Consider the following 15702-nt stretch of genomic DNA (forward strand, 5'->3'; position numbering starts at 1 on the left):
TATCTACTTGCCATTTACTGATGTCATTATTAGCCGTTTCTGTTATTTCTCATTAGACTGGAGTTATTCATTATTTCTACATTGAAGACTGGCAATATGTGAATGAATATCGGCATCCTGTCAGTGTGAGAAAAATTTTTCCAGATCCCAATGGAACCAGATTGGCTTTCATAGATGACAAAAGTGATGGCTTTGTCTATTGTCCAGTAAGTTTGTGTGGGATACACATACAATTATATTTACAAGCAGGCTCCTCAACTGTATAGTATTTTTAATAAAGAACGAAGGTTTTGTCACTCCAAGGTGTATGCTGGTAGAAGTTGCCAAGGAGGCTTGAAGATAACTTAATGGTAATGTAAGGAAATAAAATCTGTCATACTAGATCAGGACAATTTCATTATGCTAAATTCCTGATAAGTCATTTTCAGAAATGTGTTTGTGTATTCAAATACAGATATTTTTAGCCCGTTAACAAGCACTGACAGTTTTTCACTGCCTGTCCCCATACCTTTTTTCTATGAAAAGTAAATAACATTCATCTAATGTGCTTTTTCACCATTTACTTCCCTTATGAATTAAATTATTATGTTATTCAGAGTCACTGCTTATAAGAAAACTTTTTCTTAATACAATTTTCATATTTCTGCACTACTTCTATTCTTTTTTTGTTTTTAATCATAATTGGTATTAATATTTAGTCTATCCCCTTAGCCACTTGCTAGTAATCTTACTTTTGCATTATTTGTAGGTAAATGATAGATTATATGAGATTCCAAATTTCTCACCAACTATTAAAGGAATCTTGTGGGAAAACTGGCCAATGGATAAAGGCGTTTTTGTTGCTTTTGATGATGATAAAGTGTACACTTATGTTTTTCATAAGGACGCCATTCAAGGTACTGTAAACGATTTTTAAAACTTATTCACTATTTTAGTTAATAACGTAAAACATATTCTGAGTTTGTCTTAATTATGTTCATAACTGCATATAAAAATAAATAGTACTCCAGAAGTTTTTAAGTGTAACTGATGAATAGAAAACTAGTTGCTTTGTAAGCCTCTGTAACGCTTCAACAAGGCATTTTGATCATAACTCCCTAAGTTTCTTGCTATTATAATCTTTTGCCTGAAATTTACACATTGTGCTGCAATTGTATTTTGAAATGCTCATGAGAAAATCTTAGGATCAGGGTGACAAAACTTGTATTCACTTAACCCTGTTAACCAAATTTGTAATAATAGCAATTTCTATATTTGTGACAGAGAAGCATTAGGGAATTTACCTACAAACATTTGGAGAATTACCTTAATAGTTTAGAATTATTTCAGCTGTCACTGCTTGCTACACTTTTTACCATGTAGGGTTTTTTTTAAATTATGTCTTCTTTTCTTCCTAATCTTTGAATCTAGGATCCAAGATTATTTTGGCAGGTGGCACAGAGGTCCCCTTTTCCTATAAACCTTTGTTGTTGTATAATGGAGAATTAACTTGTCAGACTCAGAGTGGGAAAACAAACAATATCTATCTAAGCACTCACAGTTTCCTTGGCAATTTGAAAGACCTTGGACCTAATGAGCTGACACAAATGCTTACTCAGACTTTAATGTTGAAAAGGTACATCTGTGTTTTAATTATATTGTGTAAATTGTTTTCTTCTTTCTCAATACAGCATATCCTGGTGATTTGAAAATGTCATGCTGAATATTGATAAATTAGATTGATCCAGGAGTCCATGTAGCTGTGTATGCAGACCGAGCGAAATAAGTGACCCAGTGGTGCTTTATTTGTTTTCCACTGTCAAGTAAAAGCTAAACTAATTTTTTTCAAGAGTGATTCAGGGTTCTATGACAGTGGCTCCCTTCCAAAACTGGCTAAAGGTGCCTCTTGCATACTCCTCTCCTGCTGTAATGGAGAATGCAAAATCAGTATAATGGAAAGAATGCCAGAGTAGGGAAAGGAGATGGTTTCCTGAAAAAGTGTCGTAGAAACAGGAGAAACAGAACAGAACCCTAAGTTATGCATTTGTATTTCTCCTTTCTTCCTGACACATCTTTCTCTCCATGGCTTAGAAGTAAATGCATTTTATGTTTTCCCTACCATAGTATTAGTAAAAAAGTGTTGAGAGGGAATTTTAGGTATGAGTAATACTAGTTCTAAATGTGTTTTACCTTCTGTAGGTTTTCTGAAGCATGGGAGGTGTGCAGGCTTCTGAATGACCAGTCCAGTTGGAATGAGCTGGCCAAAGCTTGCTTACATCATATGGAGGTGGATTTTGCAATACGTGTTTATAGGACATTCGGTAATGCTGGGATGGTGATGTCACTAGAGCAAATAAAGGTAAAATGTAAAATCCCTTTTAGAGAGGAAATATGGTGATTTAATTCTTCTTTAAGAATTGCCAAATTCTTATCTTTGTGGGGATTTTTTTTTTTTTAAAATAGAAGGTGAATTATTTTCAAGAGAGTTAATAGTTATAGAGGAGAAAGTGTCCAAACCACTTAAGTCTTGGTTGGTTTTCTCCTGAAGTGGTTGCAGTCTCTACTGGAATGCAAAACTTTGCTTGAGAGCAGCAGAATATACTCATGTCTCGGGCATCTGGAGGCTATTTTTCCTTTTTATTTTTGAGAAAATGTTTAATGCCCTGATATTATTACAAAAAAAAAAAAACAAACATCCAAATTGCAATTATACATCTGAAAGTGGGCGCGAAATAGTGCCTTAAAAATATACTTCTGCAAATTGCTGATTTTAGACAGTGTTAGCCCTAGTGGCTTTGAGCTCCAATAAGAAAGTGAGGGCTTTTTCTGGTTTGTAGAATCCAATATACATGGTTGTAAAATGTCAGGATATTTTGTTTCACTGTGCTTACTAGATTATGTTACTTACAACAATATTTTTTTTCTTGTGGACTACATTTGCATCTATTACATCTTTTTACAGGGAATAGAAGACCACAACCTTTTAGCAGGACATCTTGCCATGTTTACCAGTGATTTTAATCTGGCTCAGGATTTATATCTGGCGTCCTCCTGTCCTATTGCTGCACTTGAGGTAGTCATTTAAGATGTGTAAATTTTTTTTCTGTTGTTTTCATCTCCACCTTAGTGTTGGAATATCTTACCTTCTGATAATCCTGCCCTTTTATGGTTATGTTCTTGCTATTGTGTGGCCGACAGACACTCTTTTAGGATGAATGTCTCTCTCTCAAATTGTCTGAATCTTTCTAGAACACTAGCTCTATGTTTATATTTAGAATAATAAAAGTCCATATTAGAATTCAGAATTTGATAGTTGCATCAGAAAATGTTACTATTCTTTGTTAATAGATGCGAAAAGATTTGCAACACTGGGACAGTGCACTTCAGCTGGCTAAGCGCTTGGCCCCAGACCAAATCCCTTTCATATCGAAGGAATACGCAATGCAGCTTGAATTCACGTAAGTTCTTCTGTAAAGTTGCAGTATAAGAATAAACCAATACTCATGCTAACTGGAAGAACATAGAATTGAGCTAATTCAGCTGACTGCATTGCTGAGAGAGGATTCTGTGAGGTCTTCAGCTATAGTATGAAGAGTAGTTTTGTAAAGAATACTTCATGCTAGAGACATATGTTAGCAAATAATAGTTACTTTTGATTAATTTCAGGGTATCTGGGTTCTTTGCAACTGGTAGGTCCGCTATATAATAATATTATCTACTAAATAAATACTTTGTTGCAGGCAAGTGCTTGGAAAATAGAGAAAGTTCGTGCCATTTATCGCTTCTTGCATCAGATGAGGACCTTGCCTTTTGTCTGTCTTTAAATACCCAGTAGGCTTCATTTTCATTACGTATTTTAGGTAGAGGAGTCTTAAATTTCAAGGCTGCCAGTCCCTGGAAGAGAGAAGGTTTTAACCGTTAGCCATGATTTTAAAGTCTATTTTATAGCTAATTCTTCCCAGATGAAACCTGGTCTGCTTAATGTCTAAACCAAGAGGGAAAACTCTTATCTATTAATAGCGTTTTTAGAGAACTCCTCTCCCCTGGCAGTGCCCCAGCACTGAGAGAGGACACTTGCTGGTCACAGAAAGAAGGGAACAGAGGCAGCTGAAGCACTGCAACCATCTGTAACTTGAGTTCTGAATGTACTTAGGGAGAAAAAATTGCCTTCGTTTTTATGTTGCAAAAATTCTAAATAATTTTAGAAGGATAGTTTCATTTATCTTCCAGAAAAATGTGGAAGTAGAGATGAAATTATTGAGGTGTATTGTACAGACAGATTTGTTGCCTGTCTTTCAACGGAGGTTGATTGGTCTCAGTATAACGAAACTGAGATGGACTGCCTCTTTGACTAACAGCTTGATAAAATGCACGGGAAGTGCTGTGACATACTGTGTACCTGTACATCTTTTGCATACTTCACATCCTTTTATGGAGTCATTATGCCTAAAGCAAGACAGATATGTGCATAATCTGTGTGGTAGGAAGGTAACCATCTCTTCCCATTACAAATATTCTTCCATATAACTTCCATTTTTCTTTTAGGGGTGATTATGTTAACGCTCTGGCACATTATGAGAAGGGAATCACTGGAAACAATAAGGTAATTCGTTTTTAGTAATGATACTGTTTGTACTATCATACTGCACGTTAAAGTTGTCATGTTTCAGACTCATTTGAATTCGGATTTTTTTATTCATTGCTTTTGGGATAGTAGTCTTTGCACTTCTCTTATTTTTAATATACAGAATGATGCTTTCTCTAGGTATAAAGCAGAATAGCCGTATATTAACATGGCATAACTAGACTTAGATTTTTATGATTTGAGCAGTTTCATAATAGACATGCAAATGTCAGAGAAAATACTGCTAGGATTTTCGTTGTTATAACAAAAGACTTAATTATTCCTTCTGTTCTTCTTTACTGAATTGTTATCTGTATAAAGGCAGACAAGGATTGTGTTAGAAAATAAATATTCAGTAGATACTCCCTTATTCTGGCATTATTTCCTGTAATATTTGCAAAATGTCTATTGTGAAGCAGCTTAAATGATAATAGGGGAACATAATAGGGGAAATAGCAGTGCTTTTTGAATTCAAGCCATTTGACTTGATGAAACATCAGTGGCCTTACTACCTTTAAAAAAAAACACAAAAAAAAAACCACCAAAGGAATTATCCTGCTTCTGTTCTCTTTTTCTCTACTGTTGGTTTTGGAGGAAAGAGGAGAGTAGAATTGAGCTGTCTGTAAAACAGATTCTTCTCATGTATGCTTGGTCTGGACAAATCTTGTAAGTGAAATGTAAAAATTAAAGGCAACTCTAAGAAAGAAACTATAAGTGACAGCTGCAGCCAGGCAAGAATTTTGAGGCAAAAATTGATTTAACTAAGTCCATGTAATGTTTTGTTAATTTGTTTCAATGGTTGGTTACTGTGGCTTTTCTGACCTGGTATTTCTGATGTATAACCTATGGTTACTGCTTTTCATTTGATTGCCAGTACCAGGAACATGATGAAGCTTGCCTTGCTGGAGTGGCTCAAATGTCCATTCGAATGGGAGATATCCGTCGAGGGGTAAACCAGGCCATTAAACATTCCAGTAGGTTATTAAAAAGAGACTGTGGAGCTATTCTGGAGAGTATGAAGGTATTCAAAAGCATTAAAAGCTAAACCCGAATATGTGAATTCCTTAAGCTATTTATTTGCAATCTTAATTTAGAAATAATATTTTAATGATTTTCAATATCGTAGCAATTTTCAGAAGCTGCTCAGCTGTATGAAAAAGGACAATATTATGACAAGGCAGCATCAGTATACATCCGGTGTAAAAACTGGTAAGTACAGGTTTCAGGGAAGTGTCGTATTTCAGAGGACTTGCTGTGGTGCTCTTTGGAAATGAACGATTCTCTGAATACCACAAATGTCTCATTAATAATGTTTCATTGATTTCATTGTTCCCTCCCCCAAGGTTAAACAAGAACAGAGTTCTCTCAGAAGCTTTTGTTGTTTTAAAGATAGTCTTGTCGTAAAAGGGAGATAGTCCTCATTTTTTCTTTTTTTTTTTGTATTATGTTTGAAGTTACCTGCAGTTTTGAGTTCTTTGTGTGCATGTACACGTGCACATGCATGCACTGAATTTAGTAATTTTATTTGTGTAGTTACTGTTTAGTTCATTAATTTTCTTCAGTTATAAAATACATAGCTGAGACTGAATATTCAGGCAGTTGGAAATGAATCTAAGTTACTGGTTCAAATGGAGTCTGTATCATGAGTAGTCAAAATTGCTGGCATTATGTTCAATACATTTTTCATTTTTTTAAGGAAATCTTATTATTGTCAAGTTTCCAGTGAAAAAGTACAGTTTACTGAGACTTAAGGGCTTAATTCTTGCCTAATCACATTTTATGGACTTCTGATATTAAGAACTGATTGGAGCAGAAAGACCCCTCCGCTTTCATACAAGTGCTCTAAAAATTTCATTGGAATATTATGTTCATTACAAAGGAAAATTTGATTCCACTATAGAAGTGCCAGTGGCATGAGAACGGACAAAAGAACACTTTAAGTAGGGTAGCTTGCATATAATGATAGCCTTGATTTGGAAAGTGGGAGGTACAAGCCTTGTTCACTGTAGCAGGAGGAAGTTCAGTTTGGAGAGTGCTCTATCTTTTAAGCAGAGAGGTGAGATTTAAGGTCAGCCTCTCATATCCCTTGTCTTCTAAGGCCCACTGCTGAGTTTGCTGGCTTTTACTGTGTGCAACTCCTGAAGCGAGATTTATGGGAGGACTGACATATTTCTGTGTTCCTCCACACTCTGCTGTTATGGATGTTGTCGCTCAGAGAATCTGATTCTAATGGCCTGGAATCCTCTGTACAACCTATGGCCTTAAGCACGCCATCATGGGAGTTATCACAACTGCACCTCTTCTGGTGGTCTTTTGTACTTTTTTGCACATTCTCTCAGGTTACGGTTTTAATACTGTGCTTCTTCTATAGATTAATTAGAGAATTGTTGGTCTAGCACTTCTTACGCTTGTACATCTCAAAGGAGATACTGTACTTCTTTAAGCAGCACTTCTTAAGTGCAGCTTTTTGAAAATATTTAAGTGCCTTCAAAGCTTATACATTATGTTCAGTTACTTCTTTTTTAGCCTCCTTTTCAGTGTTGATGTAAATATGCCTGTTTTACTGGAGAAAATTTGAAGCCAGATACATTGGTTAAATAACTATTGTCTTGTCTTTCCAGGGCAAAGGTTGGTGAACTTCTTGCTTACGTTTCCTCTCCAAAAATTCACCTACAATATGCAAAAGCCAAGGAAGCAGATGGCAGGTGCGTTTGAATGCTTGTATTTTTTTATAAATCATGGTATTATTATTGTTGTTGTTATTATTATTATGCATTAATTTTTTTGTAAAATAAGTTAGAGAGACTTTAAATTTTGCATCAAATAGCCTTGTGAAAATGGGTTCTGAAATACATAAACTTAAGGTGTTGTGTAAAGATTTTAAACGTAATCCAAGGACCTTCCACTGGTGTCAGAGATGTGTTTCTAATTTTTCCTGTCTAAGCATTAATATCTTTTTAACAAAAATCATTGAAAGTTTAAAGTACTGCACCCAATGCAATATTGCACTTAGCAGAGCATTGAAGTTCAGTTGTTTTCTAACGACTCCTTAGCTTTTTAAAGGTCATTCAAAGGGAGAGTAATCATGAAAGAAATATTTTCATTCTAGAACCAAATTACTGTTACATCTTAATGGCTGCACTTGCAAAATATTGAATAACGTGAAATTATTGGCTGAAATTAAAGCCCAAAATTTATATTTAATCACAGAATGTAGTTTCTATTAGTCCTTACCTGTAAGTAAACGTGCTTCAGAATAATGATACTTTCTAATATGAAACAGCACCAAAGCTAAATATTTGCACTGATGAGAACAGAAAAGGACTCTTTGTGTCAATTGCATCATGTAGGAATGTGTCTTCACATCATATTATAAAGAGTTATTTAAAAGTTAGAAAAACTGACATAGAACCATTATTTTGCAGGTACAAGGAAGCTGTGGTAGCTTATGAGCATGCAAAGCAATGGGACTGTGTAATCCGGCTATATTTGGATCACCTTAATAATCCTGAAAAGGCTGTTAATATTGTGAGAGAAACACAGTCTCTTGATGGAGCAAAGATGGTGGCCAGGTAACAATCACATTTTGCAGGTTAAAAATAAGGGTGAAAGAGGCCATACCTGTTGGAAATTGGTAAAGCTTGCTAACGTATCAGAGACTGGTTATTGGTACTTGGCCAGTGACAATATATTTCACTTTATTGGTTTGAATTCTTTAAAATTTGGACAGCTGAGCAGGTACTGATTTTTTTTTTTTAAACTTTCTGATTAAAGTTATGTTAATCTGAAATAATAAGTTTAAACAATGATAAAAGTTGCCATGCTTTATTGTTTACACCAAGTTAATTTTAGCAACCTATTTAAAATAATTGAGATATAAAATAAATTAGAAATCATATTTGTATACAACAAAATATAATATGTCCCTAAAACATTTAGTGTATTCATTATGCTAATTAGTACTAAGGTATTAATTTGTTCATTCTGATTAGATTCTTTCTGCAGCTTGGTGACTATGGTTCTGCCATCCAGTTTCTGGTCATGTCCAAGTGCAATAATGAAGCTTTCACATTAGCTCAACAACACAACAAGATGGAGATTTATGCTGATATCATCAGTGAGTATTCCAGGTTAATAGTTTGCTTGCAATACGTTTTGCTGTTCTTTTAATTGCTTTAGACCAATTTGAAATTATAAGACAAGGAGTGTGAAGTTCTGTTTCCCAGCCTTCTCCATTTCCAGTCACCACGGACAGATTTGGCAACCTGTGTCTAATTCAGGCCTACAAACTAGGCTTGGCGTTCAGCTTAAGTATCTCCCATGGTCTTCAGTCTAGGTTGTTTTCAAATCTTACCTGTGCTAGAGCTTTTTCTGTTTATCCATAGAGATAAAGCATTTGTCTAGACTATTTTCTTGTGTTGAGGAATCTGTTTCTTGTGTTGAGGAACAACCTTGATATATGTAATAGTGCTTTTCCAAAACTGAGAATTTTACTGGTACAGTTCTTGGGGTTTATCCCCTTTTTTCCTTTTTTCATGGTTCCAGCTCTTTTCTTACATGTGTATGTCACTTGTCTTTCCTTTTTTCCCTTTAAGGCCCTTCGTGACCTCCTCTTGTCTCAGTGAAAGACAAAAAGGAGGTCTTAATGAGAAGCTGAGTTTTACCTCAGACCATCAAGTCAGTCAGTGGCCAGCTTGTCAATTTGCAATAAATTTTATATGTTTCACCTGTGTCAGGCACCATTCTTTGTGTAAACAGTTCCACAAAGGTGTCTACCAAATTATGTCATATTTTTAATTAATCTCTTCCTTTAAAAATATATTCTTGTTATGAAGGTTATAAAAACTTGGCAACAGCTAGCTTGGTGATACACTGGTGCGGCTGCTTGGCAAGGTGGCCACAATACCCAGTAGTTTTACTATTCTTTATGCTTTCTTCCTTCTCTCCTACCCAAAATAGGGTGTCTCAAATTGCAATTTAAGTGGGTGGAAAAAGGGTTTAAAACTAACTTTGGAGTAGTGGCTGTCTTTGTTTTAGATGTGTACAGTAAAATGGAGTCTTGGTTAGAAGACTAAGTGGTATTCCCTGCTACCACATGGTTACATTGGTCCTGGTAGTCTTGCTCTGTGTGATACAGATATACTGGCACATTCTTAAACTGTGAAAATAATTCAGGTGATAATCTCATAACCATTTGCTCTGTTTTATTGTTGCCAAGACATAATGGGAAAATTCGTTAGTAGGTCATAGTTACATCATTTTATTATGTCTGTTAAAAAAACCAGAAGTCCCATTATGGTGCAAAACCTATGAAAACAATTATTTCACTGCATTATTAGCTCCTAATGTCTGACATTTAGTCTGATTAAGTAGGAAAAAAAAAACATATAAGACATAATCTGAGTCAAGCTGGCTTTTGTTTTCTTTGAATGTCAGTGGAAAAAAACAAAAGTAGAATAGGAATTTGTTCCTTCAGCAGGGCCTTTATCTTACTTAACAAGAATACTCTATTGTCATTGCTATCTATCTGTTGCAGGTTCTGAAAGTACTACCAATGAAGATTATCAGAGCATCGCACTGTATTTTGAAGGAGAAAAGAAGCATTTTCAGGCGGGAAAATTTTTCTTGCTGTGCGGTCAATACGGACGGGTCAGTACTTAAAGATTAAAACAGTGATAGTTAAACGTTCATAGAAACTGTTCAAAATTCAACAATACTTCAAAATCAGGGAGGTTCATAGTAGACTTTAGCTGCTTTAACTGATGACATACTGATATTTTTTAAAAAGTATAAAAACATAAGTAAACTATTTATATTTACAGTTATCTACATTGTATTTTGTGAATTATACACTGCCATGCATGTAACTTTTTCATGGCAGTAGAGGCTCCAGGTGGATCAATGATATGCTATTCTCAATGAATCTCTAAATGTCATGAACATAGAAGCAGAATTTATTTATATTTTATTAGCTTGATCCATGACAACTTGGTTGCTGACTAATTAATTCATTTAATACTACAGCATCCCCTAACTTAAAGCTTTTTTTTAAAAAAGGAAATATGTTAATTGAAGTATGTCAATTGGCACACTTCCTTTTGATCAGTTACAAATCAGTGAATTGACGCTTATTAAATGTTTGACTTTTGCATACTGAACACATACCAGAAAAATAATACTGATTTTGCAAATTAGAGCCATTGTAGGTGGCCGCTCCTTCAACTGGGGTGTAGAGGGGGGAAAGGTCCAATGTCACATTAATCATTAATTTCTTCTCACCGTATTGCTGTGAACATCTTTCACAGTTAGATGAAGGTATACACCAGGATTTGGCAAAGACTCAACGCTTCTTTCTTGCAGGAGTATCTGTAAGAGCAGCTGCCACCTCTGTACTGTATGTGGTTATCCTTATGGCCATAAAGTACAGCCAAGATAAGCATGCAGCATGCCACTTGTCTGTCAAAATGCAGAGAGAAATAACTTGATAAAAATTAGGAAAATATTAATTTCACATGTCTGAGTTTTAACTTTTCTTTTATATCATTTTAGGCTTTAAAGCACTTTATGAAAAGTCCAAACACGGAAGATAACTTGGCTATAGAAATGGCAATTGAAACAGTAAGCAACTTTGATTAAACAAAAAATTATTTGTCTTTTCAAGAAGTTTACCTTCAGTGTTGTGACATTTTCCTAGTGTGAGTGTGTTTGGACAGATTGCAAATAGAAGGAAAACTGCCAGTAAAGGTGATATCTAAACATTAAAAAAGTAAAATAAGTTAATACTGACACCAGAGGAAAAAGCATTTTCAGTCTTCAAAGGAGAGTTTGTGAATTCATTCAGATTTTTGTGGTTGTGTGTCAAAGACACTTAAGTTTTTCCATATACGATTTTTCAGTTTTGCTGATTTTTTCCAGTCTGCACACCATGGTTAGAGGTGTCAGTATGCCTCCATTCGCGCTCTTTACCACAGAATCATGGAAGGGTTGAGATTGGAAAGAACTTCTGGAGGTCATCTGATCCAACACCTTTGCTCAGGCAGGGCCACCTAGAGCCGGTTTCCCAAGATCATGTCCAGACGGCTTTTGAATCTCACAACCTCCCTGGGCAGACCTGTGTTAGTGCTTGGTCACCCTCACAGCAAAAAAGTGTTTCACGGTGTTCAGATGGAACTTCCTGTGTTTCAGCTTGTGCCCATTGCCTCTCATCCTGTCACTGGGCACCACTAAAGAGAAACTGTCTCCTTCCTCTTGGCGCCCTCCCTTGAAGTACTTTTATAATTAACTTCCCCCCACGCCTTCGGTTCTCCAGCCTCAGTAGTCCCAGCTCTCTCAGCCTTTCCTCCTGTGAGAGATGCTCCAGGCTCTTCATCAGCTTAGTGGCCCTTTGCTGGACTCTCCAGTATGTCTTTCTCTCCCTTGTACTGAGGAGCCCAGAACCGGACACAGCATTCCAGGTGCGGCCTCTCACTCCCTACTGGAGTAGAGGGGAAGGATCACCTGCCTCAACTTGCTGGCAACACTCCTCCTAATGCAGCCCAGGATACCAATATCCTTCTTTGCCGCAAGGGCAGATTGGTAACTCATGCTCAACTTAATGACCCTCGGGTCCTTTTCTGCAAAGCTTCTTTCCAGCTGGGTGGCCCCCAGCGTGTACTGGCACATGGGGTTGTTCCTCCCATGGTGCAGGATTTTACACTTCCCTTTATTGAACTTCATGACTTTTCTGTCCATCCGTTTCTTCAGTCTGTCGGAGACTCTTCAGATGGCAGCACAGCCCTCTGGTGTATCAGCCACTCCACCCAGTTTTGTATCATCAGCAATCTTGCTAAGGGTGTGCTCTGCCCCATCATCCAGATCAGATTGGACCCAGTATTGACCCCTGGGGTACACTGCTAGATACTGGCCTTCAACTAGGCTTTGTATTATTAATCACAACCCCCTGGGCCTGGCCATTCGGCCAGTTTTCAGTCCACCTCACTGTCTGCTCATCCAACCTATACTTCATCATCTTCTCTATGAGGATGTTACGGGAGACAGAGTCAAAAGCCTTTCTGAAGTCAAGGCAGACAATAGCCACTGCTCACTGCTCTCAGCTTCCACTATCAGACAGAAGACTAGCTGCAGCATCAGTCCTACTAACACCTTTTGGTTTTTATCATTATTATCTCTAAAAATCTCTTTTCCATCCCTAAAAAAAAAAAATTGGGGATGAAGCAATCTTTGTGTAGTTATTTTGCTCATGATCTCCAAAATTTGGTAGTCGTCAGGTCTCCAGCTCACGCAGCACCTCAGTATCTGTGAACCTACTCTGTTTCTTGAGGTTCCCTCCTAGAAAATACACGCTGGAAACCTGCCTAAGGAGGCCCATTGCCAGCTTCCATCTGCATCCATCAGCAGATCCATCATCCATCTTCCATCCAGCGTCCACTGCGTCTTTCACTTCCTGTCATCCAAACCATGCTCAGACTGCCTCCATTCCCTTGAAGAACCCACAGCTTTGAAAATCTTGTTAGGTGTCACTAGAGTTTTTTTAGACTCTTAAACGGTAGACCTGACTCTGCTTAGAGCTACCACAGCCGCTCTTGAGGCCTTCCATCTCACAGAGCTGTTGGCAGGGCTTGTTTGAGCTGTCTAATGTTTTCACAGAATCACAGAATCGTAGGGTTGGAAGGGACCCCTGGAGATCATCTAGTCCAACCCCCCTGCCAGAGCAGGGTCACCTAGAGCAGGTTGCACAGGAACGCGTCCAGGCAGGTTTTGAATGTCTCCAGAGACGGAGACTCCACCACCTCTCTGGGCAGCCTGTTCCAGTGCTCTGCCACCCTCAAAGTAAAGAAGTTCCTCCTCAAGTTTAGGTGGAACTTCCTATGCGCAAGTTTGTGCCCGTTACCTCTTGTCCTGTTGCCAGGTACCACTGAAAAGAGCCTGGCCTCATCCTCCAGATCCAGATGTTTCAGCCCAAATGAATAAAACAAAGGCTATGAAACAGCCCACAGACTATTGCCGCGGGTGTACTGTATGTATCCTGTGGAATCTCATCATCTCAGCCATGTTTTTGAGACTGTCTGTTCAACTGGCCAGATAGTGCTGGCTCTATTCTAGTGACCAGGGCCGAATATTCCTCTGAGATGCAAATTGTGCTGGGTTGACAGACATAGCTTTGTGACTGCAGGCTTCAGCTCATGGTGCCTAAATTCCGACGCCTTCCCAACACTAAAGGAGAGGAACAGTTCATGCTGGTAGAGACCTATTTAATTATAATCCCCTACCATAACACAATAGAAAACAATTATGAACTACTGTCTGTCAAAGCTGATGAAGCAAGTAATCATCTAGCTTGACCACACAGACTAAAAAATAAATCCTGTTTTAAATAATCTAGTTTCAGTGTTTTTGTGGAAGGCCTCTTTATGAGTAAGTATTTTTCCTTTCTCTTTCATATCATAATTTCTTCTGTCTTTATTTAATAGGTGGGACGGGCAAAAGATGAAGCCCTAACAAATCAGCTGATAGACTATCTTATGGGAGAGAGTGATGGCATGCCCAAGGTATTGTAGTTTTGTCACTGCTATTGTGTCATATTGCTGTGGTGCAAATCTTTTGAGCTTATTTTGTCCTAAAATTTTTGGTAGACATAGGTACTGTTTTAGCTTGGTTTCACGTAAGCAGCAAGACTTCTGTGATAACTCTGAGTCACTCAGCCAGTAACTTCAGTTTTAGACTTATAAGAAAGGCAGTAACTATCTTAGATATAATCATCTTTCTCCAAGCTTTATAAAAGTGGGTGGTTGGACAGAGGAGATTCAAATTAATGCTTATGCTGAGGATGGTCAGCACGTGTGTGTCTCAAGACTAACTACAGCACGGATCTCTTCTCGCAGTGTGGGGAGTTGGTCTAACTGTTGCAGTGGAAGAAAGTAAGATAGTAAATAGGAGATGAAGAACAAAAAGCCAAAGATGATCAGGCTACGTTAGTTCCTGTTTTCCCACATCAACATAAGACATAAAAAGTTGTGCACAGATTTTCAAAATTGCCAGCTCCCTGTTGATTTCTGAAGTGATGAATGACCGTGTTTTCAAAACTAGCTTAGCTCAGAGCAACTCAAAAATTTACTGAAATCACTGGAAAATGTAACAGCTTCGTGTGGATGTGCATATGACAGTTAAACACTGTTTAAAAACCAATTATCTTTATTTTTTGATTTCTTATTATTTAGAAGTATTTAGTTTAAAGTTTGAATTAATTGTTCATAGAGTCAGTTTCATCTGCAGATATAGGCTGTCGTTCTGTAAACTAAAACACAGAGTTTCTGTTCTGTGCTGGAGAATAAAATTACATATTTAATTTACGATAGAAAATCTAAAAAAACAGGAAGCACATTTAAAGATTTTTGGTGACAGACCTTCCTAACATGGAAGTTTGATTAACAGTGGGAGAATAAAGTCCTGTGGACACTGATTTTCATGTTTTCACTCATCATTGTCATAGAAAGTCTTCTTTATATCTTTAGAACCTTACATTTTTTTCTTTTATGCTATTTAGGAGGTGCTTTGTGAGATAAGAGGTGCTGTGTGCTATGAGGCTTCTTTTAATGTCATGTGATCAATTAGTAAAATATAGATAGGACCATTACCCTTTCTTCCAGGTTTCCTGCTCCTTTGTTAAAAGCAAACCATTCACTGGGTGTGCTAAAAGGCTTTTGGCAGACTGGTAGACTATTTCATCTTTTTCTCTCTTGTATATACCAATTTGGGAGTTGGAAGATACTTGCTGACAGATATTTGTATATTGTTTGCCGTAGGTTTGGTAATAAAAGAAGAGGATCATTCACAAACTAAGTAGAACATATATTAGATCTGTGCTATATATACAATACAAGAAGTAGATTTTGACCATATGCCGTTGGTATGATTTTTTTTCCAGGACAGATTAAAAATGTCCACTGTAAACGTGATGTTAGACATCAGAACAGCAGCACTTGAGGTTAAGATGCCAAACAGCTCTCTTGCAAGTAACTGCCGATGGGCTGTCTGCTTTCTCTGAGTTTGAGCTATAGAAAAACAAGCTTCACAGTCCATTTTTGGCTTTGATGTCCATA

General features: G+C 37.2%; 1 protein-coding gene across 5 annotated transcripts in view; it reads left to right on the forward strand.

Moving 5' to 3' along the window:
• The window catches only part of WDR19 (WD repeat domain 19), a 47629-nt gene that overhangs the window by 17954 nt on the left and 13973 nt on the right, over positions 1-15702 (forward strand). For all 5 annotated transcript variants that reach the window (XR_012587089.1, XM_074587826.1, XM_074587827.1 and 2 more), the window contains 15 exons: positions 57-206; positions 749-896; positions 1411-1615; positions 2179-2338; positions 2942-3052; positions 3328-3437; positions 4525-4582; positions 5478-5624; positions 5730-5812; positions 7225-7308; positions 8029-8175; positions 8596-8720; positions 10140-10252; positions 11153-11221; positions 14074-14151. Coding sequence is in view for 4 of the 5 variants with exons in the window: in XM_074587826.1 (XP_074443927.1) it covers positions 57-206; positions 749-896; positions 1411-1615; positions 2179-2338; positions 2942-3052; positions 3328-3437; positions 4525-4582; positions 5478-5624; positions 5730-5812; positions 7225-7308; positions 8029-8175; positions 8596-8720; positions 10140-10252; positions 11153-11221; positions 14074-14151 (1788 nt within the window). In the remaining variant the exon portion in view is untranslated. The remainder of the gene's footprint in view (positions 1-56; positions 207-748; positions 897-1410; positions 1616-2178; positions 2339-2941; positions 3053-3327; positions 3438-4524; positions 4583-5477; positions 5625-5729; positions 5813-7224; positions 7309-8028; positions 8176-8595; positions 8721-10139; positions 10253-11152; positions 11222-14073; positions 14152-15702) is intronic.

Source organism: Larus michahellis, chromosome 5, assembly GCF_964199755.1.
Source record: "Larus michahellis chromosome 5, bLarMic1.1, whole genome shotgun sequence".
NCBI lineage: Eukaryota > Metazoa > Chordata > Aves > Charadriiformes > Laridae > Larus > Larus michahellis.